Below are 22,219 nucleotides of genomic sequence, written 5' to 3' on the forward strand. Positions count from 1 at the left end.
GCTTCCAACCAAAAAATTGCCATGAAGATTGAGGCATAGGCACAGAATCACCTGAAACCACACTTGTCCACATCCCTATACACACACATATATCTAGGCACATGTGAGCAGAAAACACTAACAGACATAATTACGCTTACATACTCATAACTTATTCACAAGAATAGGTGAGTTTGAATAGAGTTATTAAAGAGGTTAAATACCTAAGAGCAAAAGAAGATAGGTGGAGAAGAGTGGGTGAGTAGACCTGAGAATGAGTTACTAGTCATCAAATACTAGGAGGTTAATTTTAAAAATAAATCATATGCAAGAGACCAGAGACCAAAGACCAAAAAATAAAACAAGGGAATTTGTAAAGAGTAGGCGAAATAGGAGAATAATTCTCCTGGAAGGCTAAGATACTCTAGTTTTTGTTGTTTCTGAGTTTCACAACTATTCTTCTTCTTCCCTGTCACAAGGTGGAACTTAAAAATATTAACCTCTACATTTCTTTTTTTAAAATATCCTTGTTTATATATAATTCATACACCATAAAATTAATCCTTTTGAAGTGTACAATTTAAGCGGTTTTAGAATATTCAGACTTATGCAATCATTACCACTACCTAATTCCAGAATATTTTCATCACCCCCAAAAGAAACCTCATGCCCATTAGCAGTCACTCCCCATTACCTGCTCACTGCAACTCCTGACAACCACTAATCTACTTATGTCCCTATGGGTTTTCTTATTCTGGACATTTCATAGTAATGAAATCAAGTGGTTTTCTATGTCTGGCTGCCTTTATTTAACGCAATGTTTTCCAGGCTTATAAAAGTCATAGTTATGTATCAGTACCTTATTCCTTTTTATGGCTAAATAATAATCCATTGTATAGATATATCACATTTTTTCATTTTGAATTAAAAAATTTTTTGATTGCGGTAAAAACACATAAAGTAAAATTTGCCATTATAACCATTTTAAAATGTACAGTTGAGTAGTGTTAAGTATATTCACATTGTTGTGCAACAGCTCTCCACAACTTTTTCATCTTGCAAAACAGAAAGTAAATCCATTAAATTGCTCCCTATTTGCCCTCCTCTTAGTCCCTAGTAATCAGCTTTCTACTTTCTGTTTCTGTCAATTTGACTACTTTAGATGCCTCATATAAGTAGAATCATATAATATTCGCTTTTTGTGACTGGTTTATTTCATTTAGCATAATGTCCTCCAGGTTCATGTATGATGTAGCAATTGACAAGATTTCCTTCTTTTTTAAGGCTAAATAATATTCCATTGTATGTATAGACTATATTAAAAAATCCATTAATCAGTTGATGGATATTTGGGTTGTTTCTATTTTTTGGTTATTATGAATGCTGCTATGAGCATTCATGAACAAGATTTTTTTGTGGACATATGTTTTCAATTCTCTTGGGTATATACCTATGTACTAGTCAATTTTCATACTGCTGTGAAGAAATACGTGAGATGGGGTAATTTATAAAGAAAAAGAAATTTAATGGATTTACAGTTCCACATGGCTGGGAAAGTCTCACAGTCATGGCAGAAAGAGAAGGAGGAGCAAAGTCATGTCTTACCCGGTGACAGGCAAGAGAGCATGTGCAGGGGAACTGCCCTTTATAAAACCATCAAATCTCATGAAATCTCATTCACTATCATGAGAACAGCATGGGAAAATCCTGCCCCCATGATTCAATCACCTTCCACCGGTCCCTCCTGTGATACATTAGGATTATGGGAGCTGAAATTCAAGATGACATTTGAGTGGGGACACAGCCAAACCCTAATAACCTAGGTGTAGAATTACTGTCATGTAATAACACAATGTTTCACTTTTTGAAGAACTGCCAAACTGTTTTCCAAAGTGGCTGCACCATTTTACATTCCACTAGCAGTGTATGAGGGTTCTAATTTCCCTACATCCTCACTGAAACTTATTGTCTTTTTGATTATAGTGAGTGTAAGGTGATATCTCATTGTCGTTTTGATTTACATTTTTCTAGTGACTAATGGTGTCATATTTATTCTTTAAACGGAAGAAGGGAGGAGAAAGGTGAAGGAAAACTGCTCTAGTAGCTTTGCTATTACTGTGAGGAAATCAGGGTGGCTGGGGAATGATTTGAGGGAGGGTAATCAGAATTGCTCAGGTAAAATCCAATATTACTACCGTTGATAATATTACTAAAATAATAGGACTAACAATGCCCATTACTGTTCTAAGTGTTTTTATAAACATCTCTAACAACACTTGAGACGCTCATACTTCATAGCTGTATAAAATCCTGTTTTGCATAAGCTTCTTTAAAGGATTCCTTCAAGGGAGGTCATGTATTTTGGTCTCCAGTTACTCTGACATTGAAACATTTATTTTCCTTTTATATTCGACATAGCCATCCACGTCCTCTTTCAGTTTTACTCCAAAAGGGCCAGTTCTGAGACACTTCTTTCTCTTCTGCTTGACGGTAAGTTCCACCCAGATTTTTTAGTGTTTACTCCTGGCCTGGGACTACTTCTTTCCACTTAGGGACTAAGAGCTGAATACACTTTTAGCTGATTGGTCTTCCGTATTAGATAGCTCTTTCGGTAGAGAGCCTGAGTCATTGCATCTGAAGCTTGATCTTTATTTTCTCCCTTTTCTTCTTAGACAAACATCTTCAGACAGGTTCGCTGTACCATACCAAGCCTATCCCTCTTATCCACTGCCTCATTCTGAAAGGTCAAAAATGACAGTTGTGAAAGGCATCCCAGAAGGCCAACAAGAAAGGCTGAAGTGGCTGGTGTGGTTGGGTCTCAAATGTTCTGATTTAAGAAACATGGCAAAACTGTCTGGTCTTAGGATTGAAAACCAGTGAACTAAACTTAATCATTAATTTCATTTGTTGTTGATAACGTTTGAGTTTTTGTCACTAAAATATTATTGGTCCATTTATCTTTGGATTATTTTATTCACCCAACTAATTGGTATGACCTTAGTTGTGTAACTCAAACTTTTCCCACAGGTTTACTGCAAGTTTATCAGCTTTCACCTAGTTTTGCCAGCCCACAGTCAACACAGCTCCTTATCTGTTTGAATGAGAACAATTTATTGAGTTTGAGCACATGTACATTTTGTGGACAACTGAAAAAAAAAACCAAGTAAACTTTGAAATTATAAAGTGATTTTTATGTAATTATAAGAAATGAAAGATAAAAAAAAAATAGTTTGTGTGTGATTGTTCAAACAGAAGCTTAATTTATTGTAATTCAACCATATAACAATACCAATTCATCAACTAAACATTGTAAAAAATCAAGTCTCCTGTAATGTTCAAATAGAAATTAAATGGAGGGTTAATATCACAAAAGTAGTATCAGATGATCATCTCAGTTATGATCTTTAGGCAGACACACTCATACCAGACAGACCAAGTTAAGGCTTTTTGCATTAAAATACCAGTTGAACTGGTTATACATTCCACATGATGCAGATACTCTTTAAGGGAAAAGGTAATGAGAAAGTGACGTTCTGCCTCACCCACAGGTGTGTATGGAGCAGTATAAAATGTTTGAGTTTTGCTGTAGGTTACAAATAAGAAGTGAGTTATCCATAGGAAAAGATTAGAATCACATCCACTAATGGCAGAACATAACAAACAAGGTTAAAGAAGAAACAGCAAAAATAAAGAAGAGATATTACAACAATAATCTTTCATTAAGAAAAAAATGCTGTTATAAATTCTTTTTCACATATTTTCTGATTAGACATTTTGTGAATAGTTTGGAGACAGATTTGTATGCTTTATAAGAAGTACATATAAATTGCTAGTTGTGATTTGTGGACTTATCATTCAGAGATTTAAGGGAATGAGTATTGAAATATCAATGCATGCATAAGTATAACGTGTAGATTTTTGTATGATTATCCAGAGAGATCTGTAATTGTTATGTAAATTTCACATAGATATTCTATAGATTTTTTGCTTAAAAATTAAGAATGCGTTCAGGTAGAGTCACCACTAATGTCTATTCAAACCCATTTTTCTTTCAGATGGAAAACAGAACATAGTATTGACACATGATTGTAAACAACACTGAAGAGAGGCTTGTTCTCTGTAGATTTCACATTTTGTCTCTCTTTTTCATCATTTCCTGCACCTAGGGAGAATGAAAAACAATTTTTTTCCACTTGCAATTTTGGTTTACTTGGAATTACCGTATTTTGTGAGGCTAAAATATGTAGAGATTCAAAATACAGAAATCCTTATACTGAGCTGGTGCAAATAATTTGTACTTTGATACATCAAGGACATATGTTGCAATCTCTGTGGGAACCATTATAAAATATCATGAGGATTATTAGAGTAGTGACCACATTCTGTATAAGACTGTAACAGTAGATCCATGTCATATATATATGTCCAAAACCCACAGAATGTACAACACAAAGAAAGAACCCTAATGTAAACCATGGTCTTTAGTTAATAATAATATATCAATACTGGCTCACCAATTTGTAACAGGTGTACCACACTAATGCAAAATGTTAATAATAGGAGAAATTAGTGGTGGGAGATGAGGGAAGGGTAAGGAGGTATATGGAAACTGTTCTTTCTGCCCAATTTTTCTATAAATTTAAAACTGCTCTAAAAAATAAAGTTCACTAATTTAAAAAATTTCCCCAATAAGAAACAACAAAAAATAAAAGTAGATAGCTTCTAGGCCAACAGAGGGAAAAATGGAATGATAAAAGAAGGCAAAAAGTAAAGAAAAAGGAACATAGCAAGTAGGACAAATAGCACATAGCAAAACAAGAGATTTAACCTCAAATATATCTTTAATTGTATTAATTGTAAATGGTTAAAAACTTGCCAGATTTGAATACTAATGATAAAAAAGCAAAAACTCAACCATATGCTATTTATAAAAAACATATCTGAAACCTAAGAACAGGAGAAAATTAAAAGTAATAAGGATAGAAAAATGTAGTACCATTTACATGTTAACAAACATAAATCTGCTATAGCCACAGTAATGTTGAACCAAGTAGTCAGAGTATGTGATATACCTCTTTATAATACATAGTTCAATTTACCAGAAATAAATAAGAATTCTAAATTCATATGCACTTAATAACATAACCCCAAGCACATATACACAGCAAAAACTGACTGAACTATAGGGAGATAGACAAATTCACAATCCTATTAGGAGACTTGAACAACATGTTTAGTAAGCCTGACCTAATGGATACATTCAGAACACTTGCCAATGATTGCAGAACAAACCTTTCTTTTAAACTACAAAAAATTTATTCACAACTATTAACCATATGCTATATTATGAAGCAAGTAAACACATTTCAAAGATTTGATGTTATATGAAGTATGTTCTATGAGCAAAGTGCAATTGACTTAGAAACAAAAAGATAACTACAAAATCCAATATCTAATAATTTGTACAAATAATATAATGTCCCCAAACCCATAAGTTGAAGAAGAAATTATAATACATATTAGAAACTATCTAGAACTAAATTAAATGAAAATACTATATATTTAAATTTATGTGATAAAGTTTTAAATGCAAATATTATTTTTTAACAAGGAGGTTCTGCTTCCTAAATACAGGAAAAGGCACTTAAAAATGACTCTTGCAGGTAACAGCTGTATACAATGGACAAAATAAAACACCCACCTCACCCACTACAAACAAACCAACACAAAAATCAAACCAAACCAAAACATAACTTCCTGAAGGCTCTGGAGCCTAAACAAAGACAGATAAATTTTAAAGGAAAGTCTAAACTTGGACCAAGCGACCAAAATGAGTTATTCATTTTCTCAACTTTGACTCAATAGTAATCACAGTCATAGACAGCTGTGGCAGTGCAAGAATGCCTAAAACTCTGATAAGAAATCCTGCTGTCTTTCTGTATGGAAGAATCAGGGGAAGTAGCCTGGCCAAATGTGACCAGATTCAGAAGAGTGAGGGAGAATTCTGAGAGGGGAAAAAGATTCTCCAATATTGTGTATGAACTTCAGGCTGACCCCTAGAACATGTACTCATAGGACAAATTCAAAGTAACGTGAATTGATCTGAGTGATGACCTGTTAATCACACGAGGCAAGAAAGAACTTACACTTTGAATCTAACCATATTAACTGCCATTTAAAAAAAATCAACATTTATCAGAAGACTATAGCTAATCTCAGTCTACACAATATAATATTAATGATATCCCAGGTTGCCTAAAATTATTCTACTTATAGAAAACATAGAAATTCACTTTAAATGAAAAAGACAATCAATAGATGCCAACTCCAAGATGATCTGGTATTGAGGTTACTAGACAAGCACTTTATTTTTGAGACAGAGTCTCACTTTGTCACCCAGGCCAGAGTGCAGTGGTGCAATCTTGGCTCACTGCAACCTCCACCTCCTGGGTTCAAGTGATTCTAGTGCCTCAGCCTCTCAAGTAGCTGGGATTACAGGTGCGTGCCACCACACTCAGCTAATTTTTTTTTTTTTTTGAGACGGAATCTCGCTCTGTCACCCAGGATGGAGTGCAGTGGCGCGATCTTGGCTCACTGCAAGCTCTGCCTCCCAGGTTCACACCATTCTCCTGCCTCAGCCTCCTGAGTAGCTGGGACCACAGGTGCCTGCCACCATGGCTGGCTAATTTTTTGTATTTTTAGTAGAGATGGGGTTTTACCATGTTGGCCAGGCTGACTTCGAACTCCTGGACTCAAATGATCTGCCCACCTTGGCCTCCCAAAGTGCTGGGATTATAGGCATGAGCCACTGCACTTGGCCCTAGACAAGCACTTTAAAGCAGCTGTAATAACTATGCTCAATCAAATAAAGGAAAATACACTGGAAATGAAGGAAAATATAGGAAATAGAAGACAGAAAGTAAAAAAAAAAAGAACTGAAGAAACCACATGGGGACCCATCAAGGGAGTGAGAGGACACAGAAAACAGAGAAGAGCAAAGCTGAGCAGCCAGTCCCCTGGGACTGGCCTGGAGGCAAGAGAAGCTCCCCAATAAGGGGAAAGGGTGACAACCCCCAGGGGATCCACACTACCCACAGGGACTTATGCAATCCTAGGAATGGAAGAACACCCATGACTCCCACAGGGCCTCTAGACTGATACTGAGAGCCATCTAGAGTTTCTGCAGAAGCAATATTAAAGTCCACAGGGACACCCACAGGCCGTGGGTGCTGGAGCAGCCTGCTGCAAGCTGCCATAGCCCCAATAAAGGCCACAGTCATGATGCCAGAGAGCAGTCAGATTGCTCCACTCCCCCTCACCAGATAAGGCTCAGTGTCAGCTTCCAGCACAGTGGTCCCACACCTGCCTGAACTCTGGCAGGAGACACAGTTCCTGCTTTTTCTCCAGGAAGAACCCAAACAGCAGATGAGGTTACTCTACCCACTCCTGCTGCTCCTAGGCAAGTGTGACATGCTGGATGGGGCTTCCAGCAGAGAAGACCTGCCTCTGCCTAAACTCTGTGGGCAGGTGCAGCTACTTGTTCTCCCAGGAAGCACCTGGATGGTGGGCCAGATTACTCCACCCAACTGCTGCTCCTAGACATGCAAGACTCCCTGGCTGGGGCTTCCACACAGTGGCCACACCTCTGCCTGAACTCTGTGGGTGGGCACAGCTCTGTGTCCCCCAAGGATATGCCTGGATAATGCATCAGGTGACTTCATTCACCCCTGCTCTTCCTAGCTAGGTGGGACTTACTGATTTGTGCAGCTCCCAAGCAAGGGGGAAGCTCCTACTCTCAGAACAATGAAACGGGTGAGACACCCAGGTTCTCAGGCTGGTTGGGGAGTGGGTGTGCCTCCTTCCACAGGGCCAGTTAGGGAAGGGTATGGCCTGACTGCCAGCTGTGGCCCCTGCCTGAGGGAGCCCTGCAGCCCAGAACACCTAACAAAGGAAAGGCAGGTACAGAGCTAGTGATTGGTGGTGGATCCCCCAAAGCCCAGGAGTGAACCTAGTTGAGGGGGAGTGGTCATCTCTCTCCCCTCTACTGCAGAGCACTACTGTGAATGTGTCAAAATACAAAAGAGCAGTGGGCTAAGAGCCTATCTGCTGGCTACTACCCTTAAGCACCGTCTACTGGATTTCAGCCGAAATTATAACACTAAAAATATGTTGCCAGTATACAGCATCTGTGAAACCTAAAGTAAAAACCCAGCCATGAAAATCCTGCACAGAGCTTTGGACCTCTGAAAGCAAGCAGAAATGAAGCCAACTGACTATACTCAACTTCCATCACAGTTAAAGAAACACTAGCCCTCACATATGAGAAAGAATCAATGCAAAATCTCTGGTAATTCCAAAAGCCAAAGTGACCCTTTACCTCCAGATTAACAGACTAGTCCCCCAGCAATGGTTTTAAATCAGATTGAAATGAGACATAGAATTCAGAATCTGGATGGCAAGAAAGATCACTGAGATCCAGCAGAAAGTTGAAACCCAACCCAAGGAATCCACTAAAATGATCCATTTTAGGAACTGAAAGATGAAATAACCATTTTAAGAAAGAACCAAACTGAACTTATGGAATGGAAGAATTCACTTCAAGAATGACTAATACAGTTAGAATCATTAACAGCAGAATTGACCAAGGTGAGGAAAGAATATCAGAGCTGGAAGACTGGTTTTTCAAATCGATTCAGTCAGACAAAAAAATTTTTTTTTAATTTAAAAAATGAATAAAACCTCCAAAAAAATGTGGGATTGTGAAGGGACCAAATCTATGACTCGCTGGCATTCCTGAGAGAAAAGGAGAGAGAATAAACAACTTGGAAAACAGAGTGAGGATATAGTTCACGAAAATTTCCCCAATCTCACCACAGAGGTGGACATACAAATTTAAGAAAAATAGAGAACCTCTGTGAGATACCATACGAGACAAGCATCCCCAAGGCACATAGTCATCAGATTCACCAAGATGAACATAAAAGAAAAAAATCTTAAAGGCAGCCAGAGAGAGAGGTCAGGAACCTACAAGGGGAACCCAATCAGGCTAGCAGCAGACCTCTCAGCACAAACTTGGAAAAACCGTTACCAGCCACTATAAAAATACCCCAAAGTACACAGACCAACGACACTATGAAACAACTACGTTAACAAGTCTTTAAAATTAAACAGCCAGCATGATGATGACAGGACCAAATTCACACATAACAATATTAGCCTTAAATGTAAATGGGCTAAATGCCCCATTAAAAGACACAGAATGGCAAGCTGGATAAAAAGACAAGACCTATTGGTGTGCTGAACTCAAGAGACATCTCACATGCAAAGACACACACAGGCTCAAAATTAAGAGATACAGGAAAATTTACAAAGCAAATGGAAAGCAGAAAAAAGCAGGGGTTGCAATCCTAGTTTCTGACCAAATACACTTTAAACCAACAAAGGACAAAAAAGACAAGGAAGGGCATTACAAAATGGTAAAGGGTTTGATTCAGCAAGAAAAGCTAACTCTTCTAAATACATATGCACTCAATACAGGAGCACCCAGATTCATAAAACAAGTTCTTAAAGACCTACAAAGAGACTTAGACCCCCATACAACAATAGTGGGAGACTTTAATACCCCACTGTCAGTATTAGACAGATTGTCGAGACAGAAAATTAACAAAGATATTCATGACTAGAACTCAGCTCTGGACCAACTGGACCTGATAGATATCTACAGAACTCTCCACCCCAAAACAACAGAATATATATATATTTTTGGTGCCACATGGCGCTTACTCTAAAATTGATCACATAATTGGAAGTAAAACACTTCTCAGCAAATGTAAAAGATGTGAAATCATAACAAACAGTCTCTCAGACTGCAGTCCAATCAAATTAGATCTCAAGGTTAGGAAACCCACTCAAAACCACACAACTACATGGAAATTGAACAACATGCTCCTGAATGACTTTTCGGTAAATAATGAAATTAAGGCAGAAATCAAGAAGTTATTTGAAACCAATGAGAACAAAAAGACAACATACCAGAACCTCTGGGATATAGCTAAAGCAGTCTTAAGAGGGAAATTTGTAGCCCTAAATGCACATTGAAAAGCTAGAAAGGTCTCAAATTGTCACCCTAACATCGCAAGTAAATGAACTAGAGAACTAAGAGCAAACAAACCCCAGAGCTAGCAGAAGACAAGAAATTACCAAGCTCAGAGTGAAACTGAAGGAGATAGCAACACAAAAAACCCTTCAAAAAATCAATGAATTCAGGAGCTGGTTTTAAAAAATATCAACAGATAGGCTGCTAGTTAGAGTAATAAAGAAGAAAAGAGGGAAAATTCAAATAAACACAATCAGAAATGATAAGGGGGATACCACCACTGACCCCACAGAAATACAAACAACCATCAGAGAATACTAGAAGGTGTCACGCTAGATGAATTCAAATTATACTACAAAGCTACAGTAACCAAAGCAGTATGGTACTGGCATAAAAGCAGACACATAGACTAACGGAACAGAATGGACAACTCAGAAATATATCCATGCACTTACAGTCAACTCATTTTTGACAAAGATGCCAATAACATATTTTGGGGGAAAGAACAGACTTTAATAAATGGTGCTGGGTAAACAGGATGTCCGTATGCAGAAGAATAAAACTGCATCCCTATCTATCATTATATACAAAAATCAACTCAAAATGGATTACAGACTTAAACGTAAAACCTGAAACTTCAAAAATACTAGAAGAAAACATTGGAAAAATGCAACAGGACATTCATCTGAATGAAGATTTTTAGGTAAGACCTCAAAAGTACAGGCAACAAAAGCAAAACTAGACAAATGAGATTACATCAAGTAATCTCAAGTAATCTAGCCTCATTAAAAAAAGCTTCTCTGCACAGCAAACAAAATGAGTTAAGAGACAACCTACAAAGTGGGAAAAATATTTGCAAACTATTCATCTGACAAGGGATTAATAACTAGAGGAACTCAGGCAACTCAGCAAAAAATAACACAACTTTAAAATAAGCAAAAGATCTGAATATACATATCTCCAAATAAGATATACAAATTGTCAAGATGTATATGGAAACATGCTCAACATCACTAATCATCAGGGAAATGCAAATCAAAACCACAATGAGATGCCATCTCATCCCAGTTAGAATGGCTATTACCAAAAAGACCAAAAAACAAACAAACGAACCAACAACTAAAACAAAAAAACAAACCACCAAACAAATCAAGTGCTGGTGAAGATATGAAGAAACAGGAATACTGCACACTATTGGTGGAAATGTAAAGTATTACAGCCATTATGAAAAATATATCAAGTTTCCTAAACAAAGCTAAAAATAGAACTACCATATAATTGAGCAATCCCACAGCTGGCTATATTTCCAAAGGAAAGGAAATCTGTTTTGAAGAGATACCTGCACTCCCATGTTTACTACAGCACTATTCAAAAGATCCAAGGTAAGGAATCAACCTAAGTGTTTATCAACACATGAATGGATAAAGAAAATGTGGCACATATATATAATGGGATATTATGCAGACATAAAAAGAAGAAAGTCCTGTTATTTGCAGCAACATGGATGGAACTGGAGGTCTTTATGTTAAGTGAAATAAGCCAGGCACAGAAAGACAAATATTGCATGTTTTCACTCATATGAGATCTAAAAATGTGGATCTCATGGAGGCAGAGTAGATTCATGGTTACCAGAGGCTAGGAAGGGAAAAGGGGAGGGGAAGATGTAGAGAAATAGGTTATGGGGTACAAAATACAGTTAAAAGGAATAAGTTCTGGTATTTAGTACAGTAAGAAAATTATAGTTAACAATATTTTATTGTATATTTCAAAATAGCTAGATGAGAAGAACTATAATATTCCCAAAAGAAAAAAAGAGAAATGTTTTAGGTAGTAAATATTCCAATTATTCTGATTTGATCATTATACATTGTATATATGTATGAAAATATCACATGCACCTTAAAACTATGTGCAACTGTTATTTATCAATGAGAAAAGAACAAAAGCAAGTAAGTTCAACTACTGTAGCTAATTCTATTCAGCATTAAATAAACAGGAGATCCCTAACCAATGTACTGTATCAGTCAGCATTCCAACAAGAAATGGATGGCATACTTAGAATTCAATGAGAGTTTATTTATAAAGGGGCTATTTTAAAAGAATTAGGCAGGGGGAGTCACATGGGACAATACTATAATCCGAAGCTGGTAGCAGTTGAACTTACTTTAGGGTTGAAGGGTCAAGGAGAGAGAACATTGCTGGAATTCAGAAGAAACTAGTCATGTGAAATAAGATGCCGTGAGACATCTTAAGACAGACAGATCAAGGTGACCTCATAGGGGAGAAAGCCAGGAGAATAAAACTGATTTCACCTTGTTTCCTCCTTATAATCTTCTTCCAGGGTTTTCCATTGACTTAACCCAATTGGAAGTCAGAAGGAATGACAGCCTGTTGATTTGGTGATTCTAAGTTAGTATTTTTGTGGTACAGAAGACAGGAAGGTGGATCTGAAGAGTCAAAGAGAAGATACATAATACATGCAATAAAACAAAGAGGAAAAAAGGAAAAGGATTGTAAGGGTCAAAATAAAACTGTTACTATTTACATGTATCTGTAGAAACACCTAAAGAATAAACATATACATTATTGGAATTAGTAATTTGAATTTAATAAGGTTGCTGGACATAAGATCAACAAAAAGCTTAGTTGTACTTTGTATAAGCAATTAGATACTAAAATTTTAAGTGTTTTATTTACAATAGCATAAAATATGAAATACCTATGAATAAATTTATCAAAAGAGATGTAAAACTTTTATGCAAACAATAACTGTACTGTGAGAAATTTTAGAAGACTTAAATAAATGGAGAGGATCAACGATTGGAAATACTCATTTTAAAGCTATCAGATTTCCCAAACTGATCTACAGAGTCAACGCAATCCCAATAAAAATCCCACTAGTGCATGCTTGTGTATGTACATGTGTGTATGTTTGTATAACTTGACAAGTCAGCCTAAAAACTGATATGGAAATACACAGATCCGAGAACAGCCACGGTGCTTTAAAAGAAGAATAAAGTGGGAGGACTTGCTCTACTAGATATTAAGACATTGTAATGCACACTAACTAAGACAGTCTTGTTTTGAAGCAAAGATGGACAAATATGCTATATAATTCAAGTAGAGCAATATGGAAGATATAGTTGTTTTACTAAAAGGCGCTTGGTCAACTCGATATCTGACTGGAAGAAAATGAAACTTGACCCCACCTTATACCCTGCACAAAATCAATTCCCAGACCAATTGTGGATATAAATGTGAAAGGCAACAAACAAACAAACAAAACTAACCCCCACTCCCTGCTCTTTAAAAAAACCAACCACAAAGAAATTTTCATGAGATAATATGGAAAACTATGGTTGACTGGGTGCTATGGCTCATGCCTGTAATCCCAGCACTTTGGGAGGCCGAGGTGGGTGGATCATTTGAGGTCAGGAGTTCAAGACCAGCCTGACCAACATGGTGAAATCCTGTCTCTACTAAAAATACAAAAAATTTAGCTGGGCGGGGTGACGCATGCCTGTAGTCCCAGCTACTTGGGAGGCAGGAGAATCCCTTGAACCTGGGAGATGGAGGTTGGAGTGAGCCAAGATCGCGCCACTGCACTCCAGCCTTGGTGACACAGCCAGACTCTGTCAAGAGCCTGGGCTAAGGAGAAGCTTCTAAAATACGACACTGAAAATGCTAATCATAAAATAAAAGATGGTTAAATTTGACTATATTAAAATTAATAATTTCTGTTCATGCAAAGATACATTTCAGAGAAATAAAGGGAAGACACAGTGGAAAGACACCTGCAACAAGCATAATCAACAAAGAAGTCATAACCAGAATATATGGAAAATTGTTACTAATGATTAGGAAAAAGACAAACAATGCAATAGAAAAATAAGTATTTCCAAATGGCCAATAAACAAATGAAAAGATCTGCAACTGCCTTAGTAATCAGGAAAAAGCAAAATGAAACTGCAATGATATATTACTATTCACCTATCAAAATGGCTGATGCTAAAAACACTGATAGTAGTAAGCATTGGTAAGGATGTGGAACAACTGGAACTCTTACACACTGCTGGTGGGAACACAAATTGGTATAACCACTTTGGGAAATTGTTTGAAATAATCTACTAAAGCTGAGGAAACACATACCCTACGATCCAGCAATTACTCTTCAAGGTATGCACTCAAGAGAAATGTGTTACCAAAAGACATGTGCAAGAAGGTTTACAGCAAAATTTTTTGTAATAACTCGAAGTTGGAAACAACCTGAATTCCCATTGAAAGTAGGATAAATTCTGGTATTCTAAACAATGAATACTGTACAGCAGATTTGTCCAACCTACAGTTTGTGAGCTGCATGTGGTCCAGGACAGCTTTGAATGAGGCCAAACATAAATTCATAAACGTTCTTAAAATATTATGAGGTTTTTTTTTTGCATTTTTTTTTTCCTCATCAGCTATCATCGTTAGTGTATCTTATGCGTGGCACCAATTTGTCTTCCAAAGTGGCCCAGGGAAGCCAAAAGATTGGACACCCATGCCAATTAAAATGAATGAACTATAGCCACGTACGACAGCATGGATCAATCCCAATGACATGATTTTCAGCACAAGAAACCAGATACAATTTGATTATATATGACATGGCTCCCTTTATATACAGTTCAAAAGCTGACAAATATAAACACAAGTGTTTCATGATTCAGGTTTAGTGATAAAATTATAAAGAAAAGTGAGGAGATCATTGTCATAAAGGTCATAAAGAATCCTTTTGTGGGAAGTAATAACTGTGAGAGAAAGGAGGGGGGCTTCTGGGATTCTGGTTGTTTTATTTATTTTTTAAAAACTTGAATGGTAGTTACAGGTATGTTTACTTCATAAGAATTCAGAGTTGTATGTACTTTGTTCTATACACTTTGCTGTATGTGTGCTGTATTTTACAATAAAGAGAATAAAAAGGTTGTTCTTTTTCTCCAATTCTATACCTGGCACAGCATAAAATTCAGGGGGTCCTCTGGCTTTTCATAGACTAAATTTTCAGTAATCTGCTGAGAGAGAGAGCATAAGGCATCACATTATGGTTCTGAGCAAAATTTATGTGGTCAGGTTATATTTGATGCTATCTTTCCCACTAACCTAACACATACCATAGCTTTTGTTTTTTTCAGAGATGGGTTCTCATTCTGTCACCCAAGAAGGAATGCAGTGGTACTATCATAGTTCATAGCTCACTACAGCTTCAAACTCCTGAGCTCAAGGAATCCTCCTGCCTCAGCATCCTGAGTAGCTAGGACTATAGGTGCACACCACTATTTCTGGCTCTCTACAAAGTAACAGCTTACTTTATTATTACTAATAAAATCAGGCAAATTAAGGTAAAATTTAGAGAAATAAAAATTTAGTATAAATAGCAATTGATATTTTTACTAGTTTCCAAGATCACAGAGCTAGAAAGTTTGGAAGAAAATATTTGTTTTGAGAATTGTGATCTTGCTAGATTGAGAAATTAATAAACTATTTGCTTTGAAGAACAGTACAAGAAAAACCTTTTGAATAAAAATTTTAAAACACTGCACAATTTTGCATAGAAACTTCCTTCTGAGACATTTGATTCTAAATGGCAAAAATGATGTTCAGTATTATAATATTATGAAAAAGCATATATAAAACTTTAGATTCACTTCCATACTTTTGTTGTTATTGAATAAATTAAAAAATTATAATAAAGTAAGCACAATTCTCACTTGCAGGGCATAAAAATCAGGCAAATTTCAGGATAAAATAATCAGGTCTATTTAAGGCACCATCATCATTCCATTATGTATTTTATATCTATTTCTGTTGAACACATATTTGATTACCATTTTTTCCTATAATAACAATGTTGCATGTATAAGCATTTTTTTCTTCACAGGTGAAGAAAATTATAAAATGATTAAAACTCTACTGTCTCAATGGAAGTCTCAACAGGTTTCATCCTTCAGTTTAATAATTAGTAGTTCTTTAATTAAAGCCAGAAACCCAGCCATTAGTACTCTTCCAACAAAAAGACATTTGAAAAAGGAAAAGGCATAGACCAAGGTTAATGAAGTAGACATCACTTATCCTTATTTTATATGAGGAATCTTAGGTTCACAAAAGTTAAGTAATTTTTCCCAAATCACAAAGATAAGAAGTGCAAAGTTAGGATTTGAGACTTGGGCTAACAAATTACAAAATGTGTGCTCTTTCCTCTATGCTCTACTTCTTTGCATTCAAAAATTTTCAGTTTAAAGGTTTTCCTTTGAGGTAAGCCATTCTTATTTTACACCTTTCTAACCACAAGTTCCAGCACCACATCCTGAGGTCAATGAGATTCGTAATTTGAAGAATTAGAAGCAATTTTAAAGTATTTCTTTTCCCCTATAGAGAATGTGGATTCTTAGATGGTCATGAGATCGGTCATCTTTTGAAAGTATAGTCGTGTTCCATATAGTGATACGTTTCAAGATTTTAATGGAGTTGAAAAATTCACATTGCCTAGTGACGTCACAGCTGTCATAATGCCATAGTGCAAAGCATTACTCATGTGTCTGTGGTGATGCTGGTGTAAACAAACCTACTTTGCTACCAGTTGTATAAAAATATAGCACATGAAGTTATGTACAGTACATCATACTTGAAAATAAACGACTGTGCTGCTGGTTTATGTACTTGCTATGTGATTTATTTAGAATGTACTCTGTCTACCTATTTAAAAAAAGTTAACTGTAAAACAGCAGGGAGGTTTTTCAGGGTGTATTCCAGGAGAAGGCATTGTTATCACAGGATATGACAGCTCCATGCATGTTATTGCCTCTGAAGACCTTCCAGTGGGACAAGTTGTGAAGGTGGAAGACAGTGATATTGATGATCCTGATCCTGTAGGCATAGGCTAATGTGTGTATTTGTGTCTTAGTTTTTATCAAAAATGTTTAAAAAATAGAAAAATAAAAGTAAAAAAATTAAAAAATAGAACCAAGATTACAGAATAAGAGTGTAAAGAAAAACATTTTTGTGTAGCTGTACTATGTGTATTTTAAGCTAAGCATTATTACAAAACAGTCAGAAGGTTAAAAAAATTTAAAAGTTTATAAAGTAAAAAAACTACAGTAAGCTAAGGTTAATTTGGTTTTGAAGAAAAATATGTTAAAAAAATTTAGTGTAGCCTAACTGTACAATGTTTCTAAAGTCTACACTATTGTATAGTAACATCTGAGGCCGTTACACTGACTCACCACTCACTCACTCACTGACTTGCTCAGAGCAACTTCCAGGCCTGCAAGCTCCAAACATAGTTAAGTACTCCATAGAGGTGTACCATTTTTATCTCTTATGTGGTAACTTTACTGAATGTTTTCTATGTTTAGATACACAAATACTTCCCATTGTGTTACAATTGCCCACAGTACGATACAGGTTTGTGGCCTAGGAGCAATAGGCTATACCATATAGCCTAAGTGTGCGGTAGGCTATATCATCTAGATTTGCGTAAGTACACTGATGTTTACACAGTGACAAAATCGCCTAATGATGCATGTTTCAGAACTCTCAGAAGATATCTTCATTATTAAGCAACACGTGATGGTATAATACTTCTGCCTGGATTGCCTTTTTCTCTTCTTTTCAATTGATAATATTTTGTCCTTCCTTCCTAGACTGGCTATTGAACCCTTGGCCAAGTTTTTCCCTATCAACCAACCTACCTGATCTCTAATCCCTCTGAATGGCTTCATATGATGGTATCATCTATTTGGTGTTTATGATTTACTACTTATGGTAACTACATCTTAATGCACTTATTGTCTTCTCAATTAGAATATATCCCTTTTTACAGAATACACCCTTTCCTGTACCTCTTGAAAAACTTACAATTAAAGAGAGGAATTGAGAGGTTTACCTGGAATATTTGCAGAATGTGGTGTTTTTCCATGTATTGGAGTGAAACTTCATAAGGATCTTCATAAACTATAGAAGGGAACCTTCTATAAGTTTGATTGCGTATACGATAACCCTTTCCTTGCTCAATTTCTGAAAATTCATCCTGAAATTTAAATCCCCCCACCAAAGAGTCCTTAGTAAACCTGAAGGGCCTAGGAATTGTCATTATCAGTGAAACCTGATGTTGATGAGATCTTAACACCAGGAGTTGGAGAAAAGACACATTTTTAAGAGAGACTTGGATAATCCTCCAGGTCTCCAGGTGCAATATAATGCACCTCATGTCCTGGGAGATACCTTAGGCATTGCCAAGCAACTTCAAGTACTTTTCCCTTCACAAGGATGTCTAATCGACTCCAAATTCCCTTCTCCTGGTAGAAGCCCAGAGAGGGAAAATGACTTAATATCACAGAGTTAATTGCAGAACCAGGACTTAAAATGCAGGTTTCCTGAATCCTCGTTTATTAATCCTTCCTGAATGGCCTCTGGGTAGTAGAGAAGGCAGTACTTCTCTTTTATTTCCCATCCTTCTCTTGCCCATCCTGAAATTATGGGTCACACATACCACAATATGTGGGTTTATTCTTTATCTTTGATGCAATATGTGCCCTTCCATTGTACCCCTATTTTTACTTTCCAGGCCCCGTCTAGATCTCTGATCTCCCAGGTAGGTATCAAACGCCCATTTAACTTACAGATTTGGTTACTATGGCTTGAGTTTTTTCTTGACTGCTGATATAGTTCAATTTGGATGAGATGGAGGGGAGTCTTGGGAAAAGGGCTTGGTCTTTTGCTTGGAAGTTACTGGTGAATCTGGCATCAACTGGGTTGTGGGCTGGGATAGTGGTTGCATTTTGAGTTTCCATTTCAACTGAAGGCTTGGAATTGAGGTCTATTTGGCTATCCTCAAATTTGCAGGGTTGCACTCTGTAGTCAGCCTCTTTGTCCTCCTTGCTGTGGCCTAACTGGGGAAATGTTCTGTCTTCAGACTGGCCACGTGTTTCATAGTAAGACAGCTTGTCTTCATGATTAGCTTGTCTGTCTGCTAAGTGGTCAGTCTGGTCAGATTCACTGTAGTGAGCATTGTCAACTGGAGGTTGATCAGCATTACTAGGAGCTTGGTCAATAGCCTGGTGTTCAGCTAGTTCAGTGGCTTGGCCATACACTTGGTGGTGAGTCTTTACAGATGTTTTGTGGTCAACGAGGCCATACAATCTGAGGTCAGTCTGCTCAGAAGTTCCTTGGTCAGCCAGGCCAGCCAATCTGTAGTCAGTCTTCTCAGAAGTTCTTCTCCTAACTTTCCCTGACATTCTGCGGTCAATCTGTACGGAAGGTCTTTGGTCAGATGGTACGGACGATCCACTGTCAATCTGTACAGAAGGACTTCGGTCAGATGGTATGGATGACCCACTGTCAATCTGCACAGAAGATCTTCTCTCAGATAGTTTGGATAATCTGTGTGTAATCTGCTCAGAAGTTCTTCGCTCAGCCTCGCCAGACATTCTGCGATCCGTCTGCTCGGAAGCTCTTCTCTCAGACTGGTCTGCCATTCTGTGGTCGGTCTGTTTAGAAGCTCTTCGGCTAGACTGTGTAGATAATCTACCACCAATCTCCTCGGAAGTTCTTCTCTCAGCTTGGCCTGACATTCTGTGGTCAGTCTGTCTGGAACCTCTCTGGTCAGATGGCATAGACAGTCTACCATCAATCTGCCCAGAAGTTCTTCTCTCAGCCTGGCTAGGTAATCTTCGTCCAATCTGTTCAGCAGTTCTTTCCTCTGTCAGGCCAGACACCTGACCATCACTCTGTTCATACTGTACATTATTAGCTTGGCTAGATGCCTTGCCTTCAGTCTGTTCAGACGGTGTTTGGTTAACCTGATCATCTGCTCCAAGGTCAGAAACATCAGCAGGGTTGGATGCTCTGCGGCCAGCCTGACCAGGTGTACTATGCCCATTTTGTTCAGCTACTCCATTGGTAGCTTGGCTAAATATGTTGGATTCAGCCTGGCTAGGCACTGTTAGGGCAGTCTGGTCGGCTATTCTGCGAGCAGCGTGGTTATCTGCCTTCCTTTCGGCCTGGTTTTTCTGGTAGTCTTCTTCCTGGCCATTAGTGTGGCCAGCACTTGAGGGAGCGGCTGCGCTTTCATGTTTCAAGGGTTCAGCCAGAGCCTCTTGCGGAGGCTCTTCCATTTCCTGCCACGTCCCTGACTGGTCTAGGTTGCCAGGCACTGTGGGTGGGGCTGGGCTGGGTCGTCTAGGTGACCCTCCAGGAACGCCCCATGATTCCCACGGGCTTTGTTCGGGTCTCTGTGTGAGTCAGGGTGAGTGGCCGTCCCGCTGTTGTAAGTGGAGGGACGGCAGTCAGCTGACCCTGCAGCACGCAAGCGAGCACAGGAACTACGCCATGTCCTGAGAAGAAGCGATTCTCAGGCTCTGGCAGTTAGAGCTTCTCCTCACCCTGCCGAGCGACCAGGCCACGGGGCTCTGTGCATCGCCACCTAGAGTGTTACCCTCTTCCTTGTTCGCGGAGGTTCTCGGCAGTGTGTGAGAAAGAGGCCCTCTCTCAGGTACTGCTCCTCTGATTAACATCCCCCACCGCACCTCCAAATGTCAGCAGATGAACACACAACCAGTTGCACGAGGACCACAAACCTGAACAGAGGTTGTTGCTATTGCCATCCCCTTTGGGTATAGCTATCTTGGCAGTGGAAACGCCTGCCCCAAGGTGTTTTCTTGCTGAATTAGACATGTGATCTGTGGCGGGAGAGCCAGAGAGAGGAGAGAAGATCCAGTGAGAATGGGTTCTAAAACTGCACCATCTAGTGGTCTTACAGCAGAGAGGCGAGTTAGAAGGAGGCCAAATCAGAGTTCCAGAAAGGAAGGGAGTTAAGGAAAGTGGGAGAAAGATACCAGAAGGAATATTTAGCAAGTGGAGAATTTGTATTTCATGGTGTCGGCCAGTGGGGCCCAGTTTTTGAGATTTGGACCTCCCCCTTTGCAATCAACCTGAAGAATGCACCTCAGAGTCAGTAGGCTGTCTACTTTCAGGAGTAGGCCAGTACAGAGGTGGTGATTGATGAGACATACTACTTTGACCTTGCAAAGCCTGAAATCACTGAGGCAGGCCAAGGGTTGGTAGTGTGATGCCAGATATTCCTTTAGTAGGGATTTAACTGCGTTAAACAATTAGAAATGAGACTTAAAATCCAAGTTCAAATACTTGTGATCGAAGTGTGACAGGGAGAGTGGATACACTTGACAGCATACTTAAGAATGGAAAGGGGAATCTAAGCACACTGAAGTAAAGTCATTTATGTAACAGTGCCTAGAACATAATAGGTGCTCAAGAAGTGCTTATTGAATGTCACTTTATGAATTATCTACCTTATTTATCTAAAAATGCATGACACCATTGGATACTGTGTTTAGAGTAAAATAGGTCTTGGGCTATGGCTTGTAGCTTCAAAGGGCTATTGGTTTTGGAGATTTATTTTTCCATTTTATAACTTAAATGTAATAATCATAGAAATATAAAAAAGAAAACATAAAGAAAAAAATTCCCAAACACTCAAGAGATAACCTTTATTGACATTTTGATGTTTATCCTTCTGGAAATACCCCCATGCAAATCTGTGTGTCTATATCTATAGGTATGTATGTATTTTACAAAATGATGATTTATTAATTTGAGATCTTTTTTTTAATGTAGCTGTTTTATAGTTACGAATTTCCCTCTGAGCTGATGCTTTTGCTGCTTCTCTCAAGTGTTTGATGTTATGTTTTCATTCATCTGAAGATATTTTCTCATTTTCTCTGATTTTTTTTCTTTGATACATTGGTTGTTTATAAGTATGTTGTCTAATTTCCAAATATGTATGAATTTTCCAGTTTTCCTTCTCTTATTGATTTCTAGCTTCATTCTGCTGTGTTCAGAGAAGATATATTGTATGGTTTCAATCTTTTAAAATATATTAAGGCTTGTTTTGTGGCCTAACATATGGTTTATCCTGGAGAATATTCCATGGAAAGAATGTGTATTTGCTATTGTTGGGTGGGATGTTTTTCATATGTGTTAGGTCTAATTGGTCGATAGTGTTGTTCAAGTCCTATATTTTCTTACTGGTCTTCTGTCTAGTGTTCTACTCATTATTGAAAGTGAGAAACACAAAAAATCAGCCGGGTGTGG

General features: G+C 37.8%; 2 protein-coding genes across 2 annotated transcripts in view; one reads left to right on the forward strand and one right to left on the reverse strand.

The window, feature by feature from the left end:
- B4GALT4 (beta-1,4-galactosyltransferase 4) overlaps positions 1–22,219 on the forward strand; it is a 116,722-nt gene that overhangs the window by 82,887 nt on the left and 11,616 nt on the right. The gene's annotated exons all lie outside the window — the stretch shown is intronic.
- TEX55 (testis expressed 55) lies at positions 15,055–20,223 on the reverse strand. The gene is made up of 4 exons (XM_030802224.1): positions 19,669–20,223; positions 18,730–19,572; positions 17,994–18,137; positions 15,055–15,123 (listed from the first exon to the last, which is right to left on the reverse strand). Exons 1-4 carry the CDS (start codon positions 20,221–20,223, stop codon positions 15,055–15,057), a joined length of 1,611 nt encoding a protein of 536 aa, XP_030658084.1.

This window comes from Nomascus leucogenys, chromosome 21 (genome assembly GCF_006542625.1).
Source record: "Nomascus leucogenys isolate Asia chromosome 21, Asia_NLE_v1, whole genome shotgun sequence".
In the NCBI taxonomy this organism is placed as follows: domain Eukaryota; kingdom Metazoa; phylum Chordata; class Mammalia; order Primates; family Hylobatidae; genus Nomascus; species Nomascus leucogenys.

Excerpts from the sequence above, each read along its gene's own strand:
- TEX55 (XM_030802224.1), bottom strand. The coding sequence starts at position 20,223 with ATGGAAGAGCCTCCGCAAGAGGCTCTGGCTGAACCCTTGAAACATGAA. Across the intron at positions 19,573-19,668 it reads ACCACAGAATGTCAGGCCAA|TCTGAGAGAAGAGCTTCCGA; the intron begins GCTGAGAGAAGA and ends ATGGCAGACCAG. Across the intron at positions 18,138-18,729 it reads AAGCCATAGTAACCAAATCT|GATGAATTTTCAGAAATTGA; the intron begins GTAAGTTAAATG and ends TTTAAATTTCAG.